Below are 20,933 nucleotides of genomic sequence, written 5' to 3'. Positions count from 1 at the left end.
TTTGACTAACAGCACAGACTAGTAAGAGATGCTACGTATCAGACGAACATCTCTAGTACTGTTTTGTTTGATTGGTTGTAATGATACATGACAGTTAGTTATTTTTTAAATGATCGAATTTAACTAAAGTACAGCGCATCACGTCTACGTCGAATTAAGATCTATACTAGAATAATACCGATCCCGGTAACAGGACCTTATGTTTTGAACATCCCGCTCCTGTACAGTAGGCCGCCTGACGCTTAGTCCTTTGCCAAGTAAAGTTCGGTGATTAAAAAAAAATCAACTGTCATATATCATTGGAACCAATCAAACAAAACGTTAGTACTAGAGTTGTTCGTCTGATATCGTGTTGCCGAACTATCGATAGTCCTATCGGTAATTTTCATCGAAAAACAGCCATACTATCGATATGACACTGAACGTAACAATAATATCGAAGAAGGTCAATAGTATCGATACTATCGACACTGTTGATGTTCTTAGCAACAATACTATCAATAGTATCGATTCTATCGATTATTTTAGACTATCGATAGTATGCAATTTTGCAATAATATTGGATATGATAAAACAGCAATGTAATTAAACGACGACCATAATTTAGATTAGATTAGTTCTTTTTATGTTACTACCGTACCGACCTGTGCTACTGCTACCGGTAAGAAAAAAGTGAGAAAGCATTTTGAAATGGCTTTTAAAGGTAAGAGTGATTTACTTACCACCATACTAACCACTAAATCATTGTAGCAGTAATTAAAATTTTAATGTACAAAGCTGCATGTGCACGCACGTACACCTTATTTAATAACCTTAATGTATGTAGTGTACTAGTGACTTGACTCTAACTCAAAATTGTAAACAATTTTATTGCTAATTGGTAAACTATCGATAGGCTGAAACAATCAATAGTATCGATACTATCGATAGTTCGTTATTTTCGAACAACAATACTACAATCAACAACAATACAACAATCGATAGTATTGTCAGATCGATTAAACTATCGATAGTTTTGCTATCGCCATGCTATCGATAGACTATCGATCGGCAACACTCTGATACAAGTCTGATACGTAGTAGGTATCTCTTATTAGTCTGTGGTTACAGTTGAAAATCTCGAATGTCGTGTTTATTATGTCAATGTTTTAGTTTTCTATTAAATACCAATAAATTATGATTGAGGGCTATATTATTTTATCTGACGATGAAACTTCGAATGAGGTATGTACAATTATTATTATAAAGTTGATTAGGTAGGTACCTACTGAAAACGTGTTTAACTTACTTTCGTACTATCCATCTGTTGAAAGTTTCGTAACCTATTATATTATGATTGTAATAACTAGCAGTAAGGCTTATTTAGGACCACGTATTTATATCTTGTCCAAGGGTAAAGATTTTTACAATTATGTCATTCCCGCCATTTTCATCAAATTAATTACCTAGGTACCTACTCTCTACTCTACCATTAATTAAACCATTTTATGATAACATAGTCCTAGGATTATGTATGCTCTGATGATGGAGTACACATATATTATACAATTTCTGTTGGTTGTTATTATTTGAGATTAAAAGGGCTTCGGCTGATGCAGCCCGAATGGCCATTGCAACCTAGCAAGATCTATTGTGACCAAGTCCCTACATTTAAATCCTCTAAACCAACCATTTTGATTAGATCTAGCATCTTTTTGGGAGGAAGCTCTACATCCTCCTGGAGATCCAATATGTGGCCCCCCAGTGCTTGGATTCGTGTATGAAAGCCTCACAGTTGTACAACAGGTGCAATGGGGTCTCATCATCCTTTAAACAGAATCTACATAAAGGGGACTTTATGTAGATTCTGTTGTCTGTTCAAACACCAACATAGAATGGTCAGCTCCATTCTATGTTGGTGTTTGTTGAGTTGGCAATGTGCCCCCTAGTTTAGAGACTTCTGAGGGTTAAAAAGCCCCACATCAAATCAATTCATCTAAAAAAGAAATATTGCTATTTGACATAATTTTGACTGCATTGCACACTTATATGAGTAAATGACAATATTGCTTTTTAGATGAATTGCTTCGTTGTGGCCTTTTTAACCACCCTGTTTGTTGCAGATAAAAACAAATTCAGTCAAGGAGAATACCATTCAAATACAACAATCTGAAGACATAGAAACAATAGTCATAGATGAAGATCTGTCTCAACGCAGGGATAAATCAACCAATAATAACAACTATGTACCTAAACCTATTTTTCAATCGTGTTATTATCTCAATGCAATATATAAGGAAAACAGATATTTCGCCAATTTTGTAGAAAAATGTTTAGAGCTGGAGAACTCTGATGGAATGACTCGTATACTCAACAGGACTTTGATTGATAGTTATGAAAAGAGTGAAAAAAGTTATAGAGATTCACCAGTGTTCAAAAAAGTTATGTTAAAAGCATTGAACTGTCTTGAAGTAGATCCGGATCATAAGTTTTCACATGTGAAAAATTTGGTTGAGACATTGAAATTGCATTCAAGGAAAAAGCGAGTTCAATTAACAACTTTAGCAACCAATTTGAATGGTAAATTGTTGAACTATCATCATTTGTACTCTATATTGCTATAGCAAATAAATAATATTCTATAGAAAATTATACAATATACATATACCATGGATATTCCATTATGAAGTATGTACATGGGTGTGCAAGAGTTGTAAATTAATTATTCATATTTTTATCAATAAGGGGACACAACACACTTATCTTCCACAATACACTTATGTGAATATTATTAATGTGTTATGTATGATTTAATTCCCTTATAACTGATTACACCAGGGAAAGCCTGTGTCTAGCAGTGGGTTGTAGATAATTATGCTATTTATGTTATGTAAACTTACTGTGTATTAAATTATAAATTCTAGGGAATTCTGTGAAGAAAAGATGTCTCAAAAATAGTGAGTCTACCATAATAGATTTAGACTCTGTAGCGGTAGCAACGGACATACCTGTTATTAATTTAGATGATGAACAAAACAATTTAGTGGTGCTTGATGAAAAAGATACTGAAGGAAAAGAAAACAGAAACACTCAGAATGAAAGTGAAGATAATTATTTAACGCCACATATTGAAGTGGATTGGGGGCCTTTGAACTCCAGTCTTGAAATAGACAATGGGTTCGGACAAGTGCTACCTGTAGAGGAATGTGAAAGCCCTAGTCCAAGTATAGATACGGAGAAGATAAAAAATATTGAGTCAGAAATAGCATTCTTAAAAGAAAAGATTACTGAATGCGAAGAAGCAGAAGTGGATGACGATACTTCGAATTCTCCTTATATTTTATGTGAAAGGTAAGTAGAAGTTTCCAGATATGCATGTTAGATTTGACACATCAATTACTCGTAGGTATCCTAATTTGGGTTCCAACCCCTACAAATTACTCTTGTACTTATCTTTTGTTGAGTCATTGACAGTACAACTAGTATTCTTAGTTTCAGTGTGATATTTATTATTTTGTTCTTGATTTCTACGACACGCACGTTTATTATCTAAAACATAAAATGGTAGAAACTAAGGGCAAAATAAATTCCACACTCTACAAGTTATTAGAAAATGTTTCATGTTACTCAAAGACCTCCTATAGTCAAAGGGTGCCTGGAAGAGTACTCCTTCTATTTCTTTTTTGTCACTTATATATAGAATGTATTTCTTATTTCACAGGTACAAAACTAGAGTAGTGAAACTTTACAAAGAATTGTGCAAATTAACTGGGTCTGATGTGGTGAAACAGCGGAAAGTGAGACTTCAGGTTCTAGAGGGGCACCCTGCAGGCCCAGTAAGAATATTAGAGAAATTCATTAATGACAACATAAGACACGACGGAAAGCCACCATTCCCAGACTTCTGTGATGTCGTCCAATGTGTTATGGTTGCGAATCTAGAAGATAAGCTAGGATGGAGTAAGCAACAGGTTATGAGAGAAGGTTCGTTTTTTAAAATTATGTGTCTTTTGTAGTTATATTTACCTTTAGACTCATTAATATAAAAGTAGCAGAAGTATTTGTCACCCAAGTGACCATATCTTTAAGGCCCAGCTTTTAAGGACATCTATCATGCCAAAACTCTGTGGTTACAGGCTTTTTCTGTATGATTTATCAGCCTTTCTCTGCCTTTAGCAGGAGGTCCATGTTGCTGTATGGCCTCGAAATATTACAAGTATCAAGAATGTGAGTTTTCTGTCGTGTGGATGAGTCGACAACCGACCTAATCAATCTTGGTATTAGATTAATAATCAGCTATTTTTTGTAAAGTTGGCTCGACCTTTATAGACGGCGATACGGCTCACCATCTATCACGTTGGTCGAACAGAAAGCTACTGGGAATAGGGGGATGGGTACTTAGATCATAGATGTATGTACCTCTGGCTACGCCAATTGGGATATAATCGTGAGCTTGTCTTCTTCTTTGCGAGACGATGGCGATCGTGAGCTTGTTATGAGTTATGTTGTAAAAATACTTTAAAAACACTCATCCTTCTAGCGACAGCATTGTTCACGCAGTGCGGCCGGGCGTTACAGAAACAGCGGCAACGGCGGGAGTACCGTGACCTCCTGGCCAGGGTGAAGGCAGAGCAGGTGGACTACGACCCAGCTGATGAAGATCCCACGCTCAACGCGCGACTTGAAGCCAATCGGCGCATCGCGGTTAAAAAAGAATCAGATTTGTTGGAAAGGTGATTGTTTGTTTTATTTAGTAATCTATCACGACTATTGCGTGACTAAAAATTTACATTAATATTCTATTAATAATCTGGCTATTATCAGAGGGATTGGATGGAGCTCACAACGGGATCGCGGTATGTGGGAGGCCTTGGTCCAGCAGACGGATCAAGTGGGCTAATAATAAATAAATAATCGGGGATTTTTTGTCATAGTCACACCCCCAGACACTTCATACAATCTCTGTTTAAACAGACACCACACATTGACATTATCGTACACCCGGGTCTGTGTGACGTCTGACGCCATACGATTCAAGTCTAAACTATGTCCGAGGGGGGGGGGGGGGGGGGGGTGAGGTAAACCTAGCTCAGGCGCTGGTGGGGAGCGGAGGGGTGCCGTACTATACATAGTATTATTCCTTATACTATGTCATAGTCATAACACTAAAAAGGTACTTACATATTCCTATGACCTCTGGGGGATTAAAAATGGCCTTTTTAAAAGCAATTCATCTATAAAAAGCAATATTGACATTTGCGCATATAAATGTGCGCAATGCAAACAAATCTCAAATAGCAATATTGCTTTTTAAATGAATTACTTTGATGTGTATTGTGTAGCTCTAGGAATACTAGACGGGAATTATGTATGCTATGTAGTAATTTCTAAGTATTTTCAGGTACACTATTCTGCAATATCTACCTCCACAACCGTCAAAACCAAAGGAAACAGAAACTGCGGCTAATGAAAATAATACCATAGAAGACAGCGACGAAGACTCCAACTTTGAACCGCCTGTGCCTTTACTATCTCAACATGAAGATGAGCAATCTATTGATAAGACTGATGGTGCCACCGAGGAAAGTTCAGAGAACAATGGAAAAAGAGAACTAGAAGTGAAAGTAAAACCAGAACCTATAGATATAATCCAAATGTTAGAAGACCTGGGAGGTGATTTCACTACAACTGTGATAGACATCGAAGATCCTTTTCTAGTGATAGAAATAGATACTTCAGATGATGAAGCTTAGACTGATTGTAATAATTATGTAAAGGTAACAAAAAAACTGTCTACGTTTTCGTCCAGTTATTTAAGACTTGAAATGCATCAACAAGTTATTAAAACCAGAGTTGATGAGATAATTTTATATTACTGAATTTTCTAAACCCTTGTGAAAATATGTTAGCTAGTTTTTTTGTGATATTTTTTAAAACCACGTTTTTTAAGTTTGCATATTGTTTCATCTGTGATGATTTTGTTTCCCCTAAGAGAAGAATGTTAACTTTGAGTGAATGTATTTTTTAGCATGCTACGAATTACTTATCCGGTTAATTTATATTTGAGAAACATTTTTAACAGACTTCAAAACAAGGAAGTTCTCAATTCTTTTTTTAAAAGCTATTGTTACCAATTAAGAAGAACAACAGCAAAATATTAAATATGTAATACATATTTTATTATATTCTTGTGTATTTTATTTTGGGATTTCGTCTTGTCTACACTTTTTGAAAAATTAAAGTAAAAGAAAAGAACAAAACAGAAACACTGCAATTCGGATGCAGCTGATTGTAATGTGTGTATTTCTGTTCAAAATAAAAAGGTAATCAATTACAACTCACGGTAGTTCGTTTTGTACAGATTTAATTCGACAGACTGTTAAATAATTACTGCATTTACATTTATTGGCCTTTACTATTAAATTCGGTACTGTTCATATTGACATGACTTACGAAAAAGACAGTGGGTATTATATGCGTTCAGTAACTTACACACGAGACTTACGTATATTTACACAGAACTAGTCAGCTTACCACCAGACCATTGCCCCGTTATAAAAAATAATTTAAGATTTCCTAAGTAAAATCTGCACATTTTAGGATCGGTTAAATTTCGATTTTCCCTTAGCACAAGGTCTTTTGCTGGTCAAACAATTTCAAACAAATACAAGCGTTGCTTGAGTGGTAATCAGCATTTCAGACTTGCGGTTTTGACGTGCCCTCTCTTTATCAATTGGACTTCTATTGAGTTTGCGCGATAAGTGTTTTAGTATCAACAAGTGCAGTATTTCGAAAATGCCAATTACCGACCTTGCACCTACTATTACAATACTTTCTTATCATTACAAGCAACAGACCTCGAGCCTAAGAGACAAATCAATTCCTAACGATAACTTAGACGCACCAATACTCATAAACGTTCAGGAATAACCCACATCAAACGTTATCCTATACTTAGGATACAAATTCAAAGTATCTTCCTCCACCCCAGGTCTTAGGGATCCTTAAAACGCGCATAATGAAAGTTATATTATTTTCACTAAAGTATTTTATTGTGCACCTCCCGATGACTTTACAAATACCTTAGGTTTTTTTGTAAAATAAAAACCTGATTACAAGCTGTTGAGTATAAAACTTCACCAACAATAACGATTATGCAATTTCGAAAAAAAATGTACAGTTTTAAGTCTGAGAACATAAAATCCGTTGTAACTGAATCTATAAACAGCCTAAAATTTTAGTCTACATTTGCGATGTACGAATTTTGAATGCATAAAAAAATATTTCTCCTATAGGGCCTAACCTTACATTCTTACATTAATTTCTCGTATATCATTTCGTCTTTGACAATCTGATGTTTTTAAATAAAAAGATATTGATAAGTCCACTGACATACAAGTGAATGGTTACCCTAACTAGCCCCTTGATCGCAACACTTGCTGTTACAGAGGCGACTAAATTTAACATGAAATTTAGGCAGTCATAAGTCACTCAATGATGTGTAACATTTCATGTGTTCAAATATCACAAATAAAGAGAGCAAGGAGAGGCCGATGGATTCAAACAGGTTTATTATAAAAATAATATGTAAAATGCATTTCAGTCTTCACTGAAGATATTTATGTTCAAGACAGTTAGTTCATAGTCAGTCTTCATGACGGATTTAGTACATGCGGTCGGAGACGGTCGCCGCACGGAGGTCCGCGACGGGTTGAGTTGGTGACTTGTTCGACACGTATTTGAACAGATGGCAAGTGTTACACATGAAGGGATATAAACCCGGCGCACCGGGCGCAGGAGCGTCGTACTGACAACTCCGTAAAGGACTAATCAATCACACACCACATTCAAGAATTTTCCTTTATTTCTATTTTTTTGTTGTTTTCTTGATTTTTTTATATGTATTAATTAATTTAGCATTAAAATATGGTAATAACTTCAAGTTTGCGTCCTTCTTTTCGTTAAGATTATAAACCACTATAAAACATTTAATATCCTCCACACGGAATTTCATCACACCGATGTCGATCAACAAACTATACGGTGGCTCGCGGAGCGCAACGTAACGTTCAGTACACGTAAGCGAAAAGAGAACAAACAAAACAAAACAAACGTGAAGTTGCGGCCGGTTGCCGCGGCGCCCGCGCGTCTGCAACACCTAGTACCAGCGACCCCAGCGCCGATCCTCACACCGATAATCCCCCGTCGCCGAAGCAATGACGATATGCCAGCTATTCTTTCCACTGACAACCAAGACGCCACACAACTGCGCAACTAACCCGCTGCGTCGAGGAGTGCATCCAGCGGCTGGTTATCAGTGTAAGGACTAGAGCCCTCTCATACCATATTATCCGGTCTGTCTAGTCTCTAGAATCAATTCCTTAAAACAAGTAGTATCGCATTTACTATTCGTGCGGCAGCGAAGATTATCGGTCCAGCGGAGCTAAGTATTGCGAGGCAACCCAAATGTCGTCAGAGGTGGCTGGTATCGCACGACACGCCATGTCGTTGTCTAAATACCAAGCCCCACTGACGGTTTGTAGTATCCTAACTTTACTTATCTCCTCTAAGTAGTATAATGACACCGAGTGAGTTGAGCGTAGCATGGGGCGCGCAAGCCCCGCGCCAAACCATAATATTTTACGTTAAATTATACATAATATTATGTTTTACATTTATGTAAGAGTTGTTGATTGTAAAAAAATTATACGCTTGTTTTATATCCCTATAAATGCTGTGTTGGTTTATTTGTCGAGAGCCGTGTTTGCCTTTACTGCAATAACGCACTCCTCACCGCAGGACTTCAGCACAGTGCACTGGAACAATAAACATACAACATGTTAGCAAAACTATTAGTTCACAAATTCCAATAGAAAGAGAACTCAACACTGAGTAAACAAGTCAAAGGTATATTATCAGTCTACAGTCTCGGTCGCAGATACTGGCGGATGTTATATCAGTAAGTCTCAATCTATCTTAAAACAAAACATACTGAGAACAATGTAAAGAGTCAGTTATCACTATTCTTTTACATATTTTAAATAAAACTTCAAATGTTAATTTCTGTCACCAAGCGCGGAATAGCACACCTCCGTCCTTTTAATTTTGCCGCGTTATGTATTGTATGCTAATTCGTGAACGAAGTTGAAATACAAAGTCTAATAAATATTATAATACGACGAATGAAAAATGTAACTTTGAAAATGTTTATGAGTAAGAAAAATCGTGACTTGTAATATTTTTAACAAATTAATAAATAATAATATTTCAAGCTTCAAAATAGCTGATACGGTTTTTGAAATGTACTCAAAACCCAGTGGTCCATATGACTTGTGATACCCACTAGTCCAGGTTACGGGCAGAGACGATTATCTTCGAGTGGATTTAGCACCAGCATGCTATCAAAGCAAGCCAGAGACTCTATACTCGATATTGACCAAAAAAATCGTAAATTCGATTTATTTTCAAAGCCAAATTTAAAAACGGTTAATTTTTTAACAACCTTTCTGTTGTTACATTTACTACAGATAGTAGGCTAATTTCCAACTAGTCAAATCATAACTGATTTTTACTAAATGTCAAAACATGAATTACTGTGGATTTTTTATAAAAAAAACACTGTGACGTCATAAGACTGAGATAAAACGTATGACTTAATTGTTACGCTTTTCTTGATTCAAATTCATAATTAAGTTAAATAGCAAAAGAAAATGTTTTTCGACAGTTTTAGACATGTCTTTATTTAGTAATCAATTTTTTAAAATATCTTTTGACCTAGGATACTACACAAATTGACCAAAAATATAATATTGTTGAAAACCATATCAGTTACTTCATATCGAGCAAAATCTAAGTGACTGATTGAGTTCACTGATTGACCGACCGGGTCGCGATAGTTCACGACATTGCACCACTCCACATAGTGCCAAGAATTCCTATGACTCATTTCTGAGTGAAGTACATTATACACAATGCGGCATTTTTTTGCACACGAATTTGTTGATAAAGAAACAAACCTCGAAAGTTACGGTTAAACAGTAATGTGGCGACGGAGTTTATTGTCGACATCGAAGTAGCGTATCTATCAAAATAATTTATTCGGACCTGACAACCAGATTTGGATGACTTTATTTTTTACTTTTGTACAATCTAGGTACATTTTTAAGATAATTAAAGCACATAAATATTACATAAATATTATCTCTTTTCGTCTTGTTTTAAACGTAGAACATCGTACTAATATTCATTCACTTCTTAAAAAAATCGTCTCGTTTTTATCAAGCAAACGAGACAGACAGTCCGCATGGGCTACCACACTCCTTAACGGCTTACAGCCATCTAAAATGAGACCCAGCAGAAGGTGACGTAAATCTAGCTCAGCGCTCAATACAAATTGGTGCGGGGCGGAGTCTGTTCTATACAGGGTGTTAACCACATCGTAACGAATACAGAAGGGGATGATTCAGACCATGATTCTGAGTTGATATCAAGTAGATTTCCTGTCGGAAAATTCATGAAAATTTCAGTGTTTTTTCTACTTGATATGAACTCAGAATCACGGTCTGAACTAACCCTCAAAGTTTTCGTTACAATGTCACTAACTCACTAACACCCTATATGTAGTATTGTTCTTTATTTTATGGTGCGATGACCGGCTGACACCCAATGTATGCGCTTCCATAGCAGTAGGAAGACTGGAATTGTTCGTGTTTATTCACGCGAGACCAAAAATTCCTACAAAAACGCGTCCAAAGTGCGGCCGGCTTAAGGATTTAATTGTATGAATAGAGCGACAAGAATGTTTTGGCACGTGGCCTTAATCGGAACTAATGCCACATTCTTTAGTCATTTTTGACAGATATTTAAATGGAGAATAAAGGAGATGGTGCGTAATACACGCAACTTGACAACCTAGTCAAATGAGATACTTTTTACGAAACACACATCCCCTAGCATAATCCTGTTTTTCTCAGGGCCCGCTTACCTAACCTGAACATTTGACACGTCCGGTTTTCTACAGATGCGACTGCCTGTCTGACCTTCCAACCCGCGAAGGGAAAACCAGCCTAATACAGGTTAGGAATGCATTTCTGGAGAATGTGGATTTCCTCACGATGTTTTCCTTCACCGCTGAGCACGTAACAATCATTTATGATACTTTTTACGAAACGTCGGAACGAAAGGTTTCTTTCGTTACATGCTCTTTATTATACGGGTTTAAGTCCTAAAGCTTGCGAGGAGCGAGAATAAACGAGCAAGAGCAAAGATACACGCGTGACACTATGCTATGTGAAACTAACTTGTACATGTGTTGCGAGTTTTTTTTTATTGTCGCACACAAATGTTGATCGTGCTCTGCCTGGTGTGTAAGAGTGGATGGTAAAGAATACAGCGACTTTGAATTGACCACGTTATATTATTAATCAATTAGCCACACAAAAATACGTTTCTTACAGTTGGTTGATCGTAGAAGAAGGTATTGCCATTTTACGCATTAAAAAGTTAAAAAATATAATTTGTTAGATGTTGCCAATAAAAATCACATCAGAATGTTTTTTAAAGGCGCTTATGAGGTTTTCGGTATAAGGCGACGTTATAGACGATTATTTATGAATAATGAATTAAAGAGTCTACTCACGAGCAACTCCTTGCCGCTGTCGAAGTCAGAGCGGAGCTGGGTGCCCAGATCACCGTCGGGGATCTTGAGGTCTTCGCGGAGGTCGCCGTTGTCAGCCATCAGGGTCAGGTAGCCATCGTCGGAGATGTCGGTCAGCTGGTAGTCCTCGCGCTTCACGTGCGGTACGTCCATGTTGTGGGTAGACGGGCAGATATCCTCGTATCTGTGGGGAAGGGGCCTGTTTAGTGCTGTGTTCACAGGTTTAGGGGTGAAGGGGGTTATTTAGCGCTGCTTTCTAAGGCAGCGTCGACAGATGCGATTTAATGAGGGACTTTCCATTCCAGGCTTACGTTCCCTAGTAAGTAATCATGCTAATTTCATGGATAACAGACATATATATTTCTGTTTTTGGGTATAAATGATGACCCATTTTATTACACCCAGGCACAATTACATCTTCCACCCATTATTATTCTGATCAAAGTAAAGAGAAGCAATATAGGTAGCAACATGATTCTATACATAATGTTATCCAAATATCAAGCAACAATTATTTTTATATTATGCTTCTGCCATTACATTCTAATCTAATCTAGCCTACAAGATCTCACTGCTGGGCAAAGGCCCCCTTCCTCTTTCGCAGTACCCGAGTAATGATGATGATCATCATCATCACCAGCCCATTAATGTCCCCACTGCTGGGGCACGGGCCTTCCCTATGGATGGATAGGGAGATCGGGCCTTAAACCACCACGCGGGCCCAGTGCGGATTGGTGGTTATTAACGACTGCTAATGCAGCCGGGACCAACGGCTTAACGTGCCTTCCGAAGCATGGAGGAGCTCGAGATGAAAACTTTTTTGTTTTTTGTGGTCACCCATCCTATGACCGGCCTTTGCGAAACTTCAACAATTGCAGACCGAGCGCGTTTACCGCTGCGCCACCGAGCTCCTCAGTAAAGTAATGATGATGAGGTAATTAATTACATTAAATCTCAACAGCGCCATCTATATGATTTTGGGGAACGTAGCCTGGAAAGCCTCATTAAAAACTAAAACCAGACTACGGAAAAACAAACTCTAAAAAGTGTGAAACAATAAAATATGTCTGAAATTCTTCCAAATAGTGATGTTAAGGAGATAACTACAGTTGTATGCCGTTGTAAACAAATTGTTACGAGATACCTATTGGCATTCGACTACTTAATTCTTTCAATTATTTCCTAGCCACTGATATAATGAGTGTATAAAGGACTTTAATCGAGTGGAACTAACTGTTTCTAGTCACTAGTAATGACGATATCGATATTGTGAGGGTTAACATATGTAGCTATGGAATATTTAATATGTGAAAAAAGACTGGTTGGCCAAATGTTCAATACTAATAGAATCTGCTGTGAAAAATATCAGATAGCCAAGTCTACCATTTCGTTACGACCCTTTCGTTACTATCTATTTAGAAAAACCCTACGACAACCAACGAGGCCAGCGAATATGGTATCAGGATTGTAGTAGCAGGATTTCCGTAGTCTCTGCCTACCCCCCAACGAGAGATAGGCGTGATCTTATGTATAAGTAAATGTGAAAGAGAGTATTCATAGTTATTATCTATGTAAGATGAAATAAATAAATCTACTAGTAGCTGTTACCCGCGATTTCGTTCGCGTGAAGCCTGACTATTATAACTATAGAAGTTTCATACAAACTTTTCTACCCCGTTTTATCCCCAGAGAGGTGGATATCGCAAAATCCCGTGTTAGTGAGCACCTACATCCTAAAAGGAAAGGAGACTTCTAGCATTTGTAGTTTTCGAAATTTGGCGATTAGTTAGTCAGTCAGTCACCTTTCGTTTTTAATATAGATTACTTATAGCATCGAAAGTAAGAAATTTCGAATATTATTTCAGATTTATTATGACATACGCGTGCGAAGATGATAATTAAGATTCGATCCGATGAAAGCAAGATAATTATAAATGCGGTCAATTGTTATCGGAAAGAATGAAACCAAACAAAAGAAAAATTAGAAATCTAATCCCACAAAGTGAACATTGAAGATGCTAATCAAAGTAGCTAATCTCAAAATATATAGGTAACTCAGTCACTCATTACAAAATCTTATCGTCACGATAAGAAGATTACAAAATCTCATAAACTGCAAGTGCTAGGACTCATTGTTTTTGGTGAATGTAACCTGGAAAGGACTAAAGTCATCACAGAATGGTACGGTCACGAGTACTAATATGTATACACTTTGAAACCATGTCACATTAACTTTTTTGACACATTAAACCGTAAGTCTCATTAAAAGTCAAATATGATAGTGCGACAGGGTTCTAAAGTGGGTACATGATATTGCTCATGACTGTACCCCAGAGATGGCAAAAGGCGAAACGGGAGACCAAACAAAAGGTGAGAGAAGGTCAACAGGCGACAGATAGGTGTGGCGTAATAAGGAGGCCTATGTCCTAGGACCGCCCGACATATAAATAAACATATAGAGAATTAATTAATAAAGTAAATTTATGTAATAATGTCGGTGAATAAACGCTATTTTTATTTATTTATTTTTAACCTAAAAACTCCCTCATTATAAAGTCTGTGTCCTTGTTAGGTGATCCCATAGCACACAATAGTGGAATGAGACGCATAGTCGGGACATAGTTTAATGTTCGAGTATCCTCAGCACGAAGGCAATATGAAACTGCACTCGCGACTCTATGGACTCGCAAAATTGTTTGACTTTTCAAGTGATATGAAATTGCTAGGAAAGAGGGCTAAATGAAAAGCTTGCCACGTTTTTCCATGACGTCCCAGGTTGCTTTTTCATACATATTCCATAGTAATATCGTGTTTTGACATAAAATTTAGTAAAAAGTAACTGATTTGACTAGTTGGAAACTATCCTATTATAATCTTAAGAGCAGTCTTCACTAACACACTTGGCTCGACCATAATAGACGGCGATACGGCTCACCTCGTTGGTCTAACAGAAAGCTCGGTGAGGTGTGGAAACTTAGTTTATATTGCGATTGATGTACCTCTGACTACCCCAATTGGTATAAAGTTGTGAGTTTCTGGTATGAGTTCTGGAAATGTTTGCTTTAAGAAACAGAATATACCTAATTTCATATGAAAGCTAAATACATAAATTCTATTGCACACAAAAAACATTATAGATTAAGATTAAGATTATTTTTGTTATTTTTAGATTAATTTTGTTTAATGTTAAGTACTTATTATTATTATTATTTTTTTTTTATTTTATTTCTGTCCTAATGTAATTTCTTAATATTTTTGTTTGTTTTTGCTATACCCTCCCGGGTCCATATGTGATACTATAATATCTTTAATAACTGTTTATCATATGGTGTGCAATAAATACTTTGACTTTGACATATAAACATTTACATACATACATAAACACACGCCTATTTCCCACCGGGGTAAGCAGAGACATTGATGAATATCGAGGACGCAAATGGAATTCCATATAAACAATAATTGGTACAATTGATGAAGTATATAATTAATAAAAGGAAAGTTCATAAGTCCTCTAAAATAAATATTGATAAATATGTTTCTCTATTAAAATAAAGTAGTACCTAGTAGGTAGTAGTGTAAAGTACTTAATTAATTAACTTTGGATCACGGTAAAATGGCGCTAGGGTGCGATATTGAAAAAAAAAAGTTGTGAAAGGCTGTTGAAGGACATGATGTCAAAAAAAAAATCAAAAGACGAAAAAAAAAGTAGTCGAGGTCTTCCGAGACGTATCCATCGATGGCGACACCCTTAGCCTGTGCCCTTGCATGAGCGTGATTAAGACATAATAAGTTATTAATAAACTAGTGTCGCCCAATAATCGACTGTACCTACATCGATTAATAATCTATTTTCTAACCCCCTAAATAATCTAAATATCAATTATTTTTAAGAATTTCCAATATCGATAGTGTATTTATGCAAATCGATATTTAGAGGAAAATAATCGATTATTCGGCAACACTATAATAAACCAATAGTAAAATACTCACTTTTTGCCGTTGAAAATGTCAATGCCGACCAGATGGACCTTGGCGTGGCCGTGCTTGCCGGTCTTAGAGGTGGACATCTCGACGATCTTGCAGGGGCGCCCCTTCAGCATCACGAAGCCGTTCTTGCGCAGGGCGGAGCATTGCATGGGGAAGGTCGCCGACGCCCCGGAGTCCCCAGTCTCGAAGTGTGTGTCTTCAATGTCACCCATGATGTGAGGAGTTTTTAACTACGGTCAGGAGTGATCTGTAAACATAACATAAACGCATTATTGTATATAAAGGACGCACAAGAAAACCAAAATTACAAAAGAGAAATAGAATGACGTAGTACAATAGGCGGCCCTATGAACGAATTGTGAATAAAATTACAATTTCATACGTAGGTAGTACATACATATCACCCGTATCTCTATAGGGGTGGGTACAGCCACACAAGCCATCAATAGGTTAGCTCACAGCCTCCTGTCTGCCCCCACAGCACAGCAACCGCCTGCCGCGAATTATATCGAGAACTTCGACCTATAGACGCAACAAATACTATGTCATACGGGTATTGGTCAAAGCCTTCGATATAATTCGCGCCGCGCGCGGTGCCGTTGCTGTGCCGCGGGTGCTGGTATATCTACATTTTAACAATTTAATTATTTATTCATTGTGAACTAGGTCTATTTGTGAACCAGTGGGCGTTGCGCAAGTCACGGTGCAGAAAACGAGGTATAAAAAAGGAAACTGAAGTTTAAAAGCACGTGTCTAAATGCCACTTTTGTTTAACTTTCAACTCGTGAAACCAGACAAAGGCTATTAAAAAAAAATAAGCACGTTCGAAAGGCGCCTCTGGAAACCTAAGCAAACAAATCCAAGAGTGTTGAAAAGTTTCAAACACACAAACATCGACTACATAAGAGCCATTACACAACAAAACCAAACCTGAAACTCCAAAACCCAAGGTAAAAAAAAATCACCCTACTGAAAAATTGCCAAAATGACCTACCTATATGGTAAGCTAACAGTAGACGTTGACAACCTTCAAATCAATCATACCTTGGCATTAACTGTACTGCATGATTCACGCCTACGAAAAAAAATTAGCACTCGGTCAATGACCTACCCAAGTCAATGAACTCTCCAAATCTACATTTGAACTGAAGGAAGAATTTCAAAATCTTATAAACAATTACGAATATTTTAAATACGTCTCGAAAGAAAGTGTCATTACAAGAAAGCAATCTACCTACGCAATCGACGTAGCAACTATAATTATTAATTAAATTCAGTTTGGCAACTGCAGTAATTGCTAATTATAAAGTCTGTGTCCTTGTTAGGTGATCCCATAGCACACAATAGTGGAATGAGACGCATAGTCGGGACATAGCTTAATGTTCGAGTATCCTCAGCACGAAGGCAATATTAAACTGCACTCGCGACTCTATGGACTCGTATGACAGCTTGATTTGGCACTAGCTTGAAACTTGGTAAGCTTTTTGGTCAATGAGCGACTTTCCAGGCCACATTCTCCAAAATAAAGATGGATGGCCCTGCCGAGATTAACCAATTTAAAAAATACAACTTTTATAAGTTTGAATTCATGTTTGGATCATAGATAATTGTTCACGTGGCTTTAATCTGCGCCCGACTAATGGCAATAGGCTAGCCAGGGGATAACCTCACTCCTCGCCAGCTATGTTAAGTGAGTGGCGAGTGAGTGGCTGGTAGGAGTGGGGTTATACAACTATGCATCTCTGCCTACCCCTTCGGGGATACAGGAATGATGCTATGAATGGCATTCTCGGACTCTGATCGGATAAGAATCGGATGTAGTGCGAAAACGTCCGAATACCGTCCGTGGAATGGAAGCATCAAATTATAGAACAAGCCTTAAGAAGTGTCAAGATTCAGTATCTACACCTAGTAAGAGCATACTAAAATTGCGTGGGGGTTGCTTTTAAGCAATAAATAACATAAGCTCACGACGATATCCCAATGGGTTAGTCAAGAGGTACTACTTCCATCGCAAAATGAACTAAGTACCCACACCTCACCAAGCTCTCTCTTAGGGTGGTATTAATAAACAAATCTCAGCTTCGAGACTGCCCTCAAGATCATGTCATTGTGACAGTTCTCATATAAAAACAGAGACTTGAGCATGATCTTGAGGGCAGTCTCAGCTGAGATTCGTTTATTAATACCACCCTTAGACCACCATCGTACCTAGGTGGTGATGCAATAATTAAGGCACCTAACTGTCCCCTCTTATTGGTACTGTGTAATCTATGTTGGTATATCTAGTGTGCAACAATGGGTTAAGACTACTGCAAAGAATCTGTTTAAAAAATCATCATGGCTGCCTAAATCCAGATGCATAAAACAGTACCTAATAACAGTCACAATCAATACAGCCAATACACACAAGCTGTACTAAATACTTATAGGTAACTGACCACACCATCAGTTACAAAATCAATACTTTCTTAACCTACACATGTGGAATGTTTATAAAAAGATAAGTCGCCATTTTAAATTGATTGATAACAGTTGCCATTTGGGTATGAATCAAAATTTACATGTGGACATAACATGATGTAGAAATAACCTTATAATTTTCGCTAAAATATATCTTAAAAGTGAGGGAAAATAAGGTTGTAGAATGAATGGACAAGCACTTTTTGTATTGAACTCCTAAGATGGAATGATGGACTGGTGACCGTCCCTCGCCAATATGAATAGCTTATCATACTGCAGACAAGGGGTCAAAGAGACCGCATTGAAGTAATGCAATAAATAAATAAAAAAGCAGTATTGCTATTTGAAATTTAAGTAGTTGAAATTGCACTTAGGTAAGAAAGTAGGTACAATGTCAAATTATAATTTGGCTTTTTTAGATAAATTGCTTCCTTTAAAGATCTTCAAGACAATATAAATAATCCTTTGTTGTTTGTTATTAAACGATCAATTAACAGCTGATGATTATTACTTTCTCTCTACCACTAAAGACTGGTTCACACTGTTAAAATAGCATTCTACTGCTCTACTCTAGTCCACTGATTGAATGCACTGTGTGAACCGGGCATTAGTCGGTAGGTTCTTAGTAGAGAATCAAAGGTTGACAATGTTATTAGTAAGTATTCTATCAATGAAATGGTAGACAACCTGCCTATGATTCATCAAACCTAACTTCAGACATCAATGTGGCTGCCATAAACTATAAAAATTATGTGAAAGATGTGGCTTCATCAATAGATGAGACGTATCAACAGGATTTAAATCTGACCTCAAGGGTTCTCATACCTCTTGATCTAAGGCAAGGGAAAATCAATAAAAAAGAAAAAAACTATTATTAAAATTTGGCTGGTATCCAATAATCTGCCATAATATGGCCAACTCTACTCATAGCAAAAGGGCTTAAAATATGATAAAAGACAACAGATAATTAAAGATTTATATTAAAATGCGTAAAAAAATATTATGTAAAGCTGGTTTGTATGCACTTGAAGTTTTCGAAGAGGTCTCATAATTCGAAGTCAATTCTTGGAAAGTATTATGACGAGTCTAGATCTACAAGAAACTCACATAGTAGTGAAGTGGAGATTTTAACTTTATTTGTCTAAATTAGGTACATTGAGAGTATGGAAGACTATTAAAAAAAAATACTACATGAGAATGGTTCTTCAAAGTGTACCTAAAAAAAGAAACATGATACCGGAAATCATAGGTTACCCGAGAAAGCCATTTGAATTGACATCAAATTGTAGAAATATAGTAAGTCTTTAATACAATATATAATTCAAAGACTGACCCTGTTTCTAAACCATGTTGTCTCCACATAATAGCAACACAAATGGTAGAAACAGTAGCATACAACAAGAATGCTCGGAACCAGCATCTTTTTGGTTGAAATTCAACATTGGACTTTTAATGATTTATTCAAGAATAAATAATAAAATAAGTGAATGTATTTTCTGACATATGGACTTCACATGGCTGAATTGAAAGGAAACACATGTAAGACGAAGAATATGATTAGGTTATCTTTTTCTTCAAGTCATTTTGAGTAAGATATTAAAACATACCATTCTACAATAAAGCATGAATTATAGAATCATGAGCAAAAACACATTTTTGGTAAATGACACTTAGAATAACATGGCAAATGTGGAAATTACATCAACATAGCTAGAACTTGCATGGTTGCTACATTAATTCGTCGTTACATAGTTTTAAATAACGAAAGGCTAAATACATATGTCATGCCTATTTTAGATAAAGCACAACATGAATCATGTTCAAATTATGTCAAGTCACACAAAATATTGTAAATAGAGTAATCACATTGCCATATGATACAGAAACTTAGAGAAACACTCAATATTTTGAGATTTTATTATAGAATATGACACGACCTAACCCCACCTACTATACATCTGCACATCCCTTTGTATTCAACATATTAATTTCAGACTCAGGATAGGTTTCACGAAGTTGTAAAAATTAACAGATAGAAAAAAGTAACACGTGAATAATATTCAGGCCTGACACGAGGAGATGGTGACGACACGGTCCGAGTCGTGCGGAGGCCGAACATGTGGCTTCTCCGAGACATCTTGGCCATGTCTTCGATACAACCAATGCACTCCAAAAAACAACTACACACCAATTTTTCTCCTACACAGCGACTCTAAACACTTTAACAATTGCAACTGAGAACTATGAACTTGATCTTAATTCCGTATCGGAGAGATAACGAAAAAAAATAGCAGCTTGACAAACGTGCCGGCGCCGCGGTACTATTATATTTCAATATTTACACAATATCCACACCGCAGGAACGCCGCACTTTCACAAAAACTTGTTCACCACATAAAATACTTACGAAAACAATAATGATTACTATTTTATAAAGGATTCACTGTAAAATTGAGATATTTATCGACACTCACATGTGACCGACGGGTTCTTCAACCGAAAGGTCAGTTTGCGCCTGCGTAGCACCTTCAACACTCACTTCCTGTCGCGGGGTTCGCAAAATGGCCGAAACGCCGCCGATCAATGGCGGCAAATATAAATCATCATTCAAATTACTAAATAAAGGTTTTATTCATGGATAGTTTATTTCAATAATAATTTTACATGAGTTTAGTTGCACAAAACTACAGATTTTGTTATAAAATTACTTCAAAATTTACAAATTATCATTTATAAGTATGCTGACTGAGATGCTGCTTTACCGACAGTACAAAAGTCGGTACAGTCTGTTCATCAATAGGTGGCAGTACAAGTACATTCGGCTGGTAGATTGTACTTATTTCGC

The 20,933-nt window shown here is 36.8% G+C and overlaps 2 protein-coding genes across 3 annotated transcripts; one reads left to right on the top strand and one right to left on the bottom strand.

Moving 5' to 3' along the window:
• The first annotated feature begins 1,043 nt into the window (after positions 1-1,043).
• On the top strand, positions 1,044-7,134 carry LOC126373799 (death domain-associated protein 6-like). The gene is made up of 6 exons (XM_050020102.1): positions 1,044-1,224; positions 2,103-2,559; positions 2,904-3,330; positions 3,701-3,963; positions 4,520-4,712; positions 5,381-7,134. The coding sequence occupies exons 1-6, from the start codon at positions 1,177-1,179 to the stop codon at positions 5,730-5,732; spliced, it is 1,740 nt and encodes a 579-aa protein (XP_049876059.1). The 5' UTR covers positions 1,044-1,176; the 3' UTR covers positions 5,733-7,134.
• Positions 6,327-20,639, bottom strand: LOC126373891 (eukaryotic translation initiation factor 5A). Of its 2 annotated transcripts, none has more exons than XM_050020248.1 (4): positions 20,563-20,639; positions 15,629-15,872; positions 11,618-11,819; positions 6,327-8,795 (listed from the first exon to the last, which is right to left on the bottom strand). In XM_050020248.1, the coding sequence occupies exons 2-4, from the start codon at positions 15,835-15,837 to the stop codon at positions 8,724-8,726; spliced, it is 483 nt and encodes a 160-aa protein (XP_049876205.1). In that variant the 5' UTR covers positions 15,838-15,872; positions 20,563-20,639; the 3' UTR covers positions 6,327-8,723. The 2 variants fall into 2 exon arrangements, with proteins under 2 accessions (XP_049876205.1, XP_049876204.1); XM_050020247.1 differs by having other exon boundaries at positions 20,496-20,601.
• Positions 20,640-20,933: the final 294 nt, after the last annotated feature.

Source organism: Pectinophora gossypiella, chromosome 16, assembly GCF_024362695.1.
Source record: "Pectinophora gossypiella chromosome 16, ilPecGoss1.1, whole genome shotgun sequence".
NCBI classification, from domain to species: Eukaryota; Metazoa; Arthropoda; class Insecta; order Lepidoptera; family Gelechiidae; genus Pectinophora; species Pectinophora gossypiella.
The sequence above is the reverse complement of the archived record's forward strand: the minus strand, read 5'-3'. Positions and strand labels throughout refer to the sequence as shown.

Bases quoted from the DNA above. Each gene is read 5' to 3' on its own strand.
- LOC126373891 (XM_050020248.1), bottom strand. From the start codon at position 15,837: ATGGGTGACATTGAAGACACACACTTCGAGACTGGGGACTCCGGGGCG. The intron at 11,820-15,628 runs GTGAGTATTTTA...CCTTCCCCACAG, and splicing joins GACATTTTCAACGGCAAAAA to ATACGAGGATATCTGCCCGT. The intron at 8,796-11,617 runs GTGAGTAGACTC...TTATTGTTCCAG, and splicing joins ACAGCGGCAAGGAGTTGCTC to TGCACTGTGCTGAAGTCCTG.
- LOC126373799 (XM_050020102.1), top strand. From the start codon at position 1,177: ATGATTGAGGGCTATATTATTTTATCTGACGATGAAACTTCGAATGAG. The intron at 1,225-2,102 runs GTATGTACAATT...TGTTTGTTGCAG, and splicing joins ACGATGAAACTTCGAATGAG to ATAAAAACAAATTCAGTCAA. The intron at 3,964-4,519 runs GTTCGTTTTTTA...TCATCCTTCTAG, and splicing joins GCAACAGGTTATGAGAGAAG to CGACAGCATTGTTCACGCAG.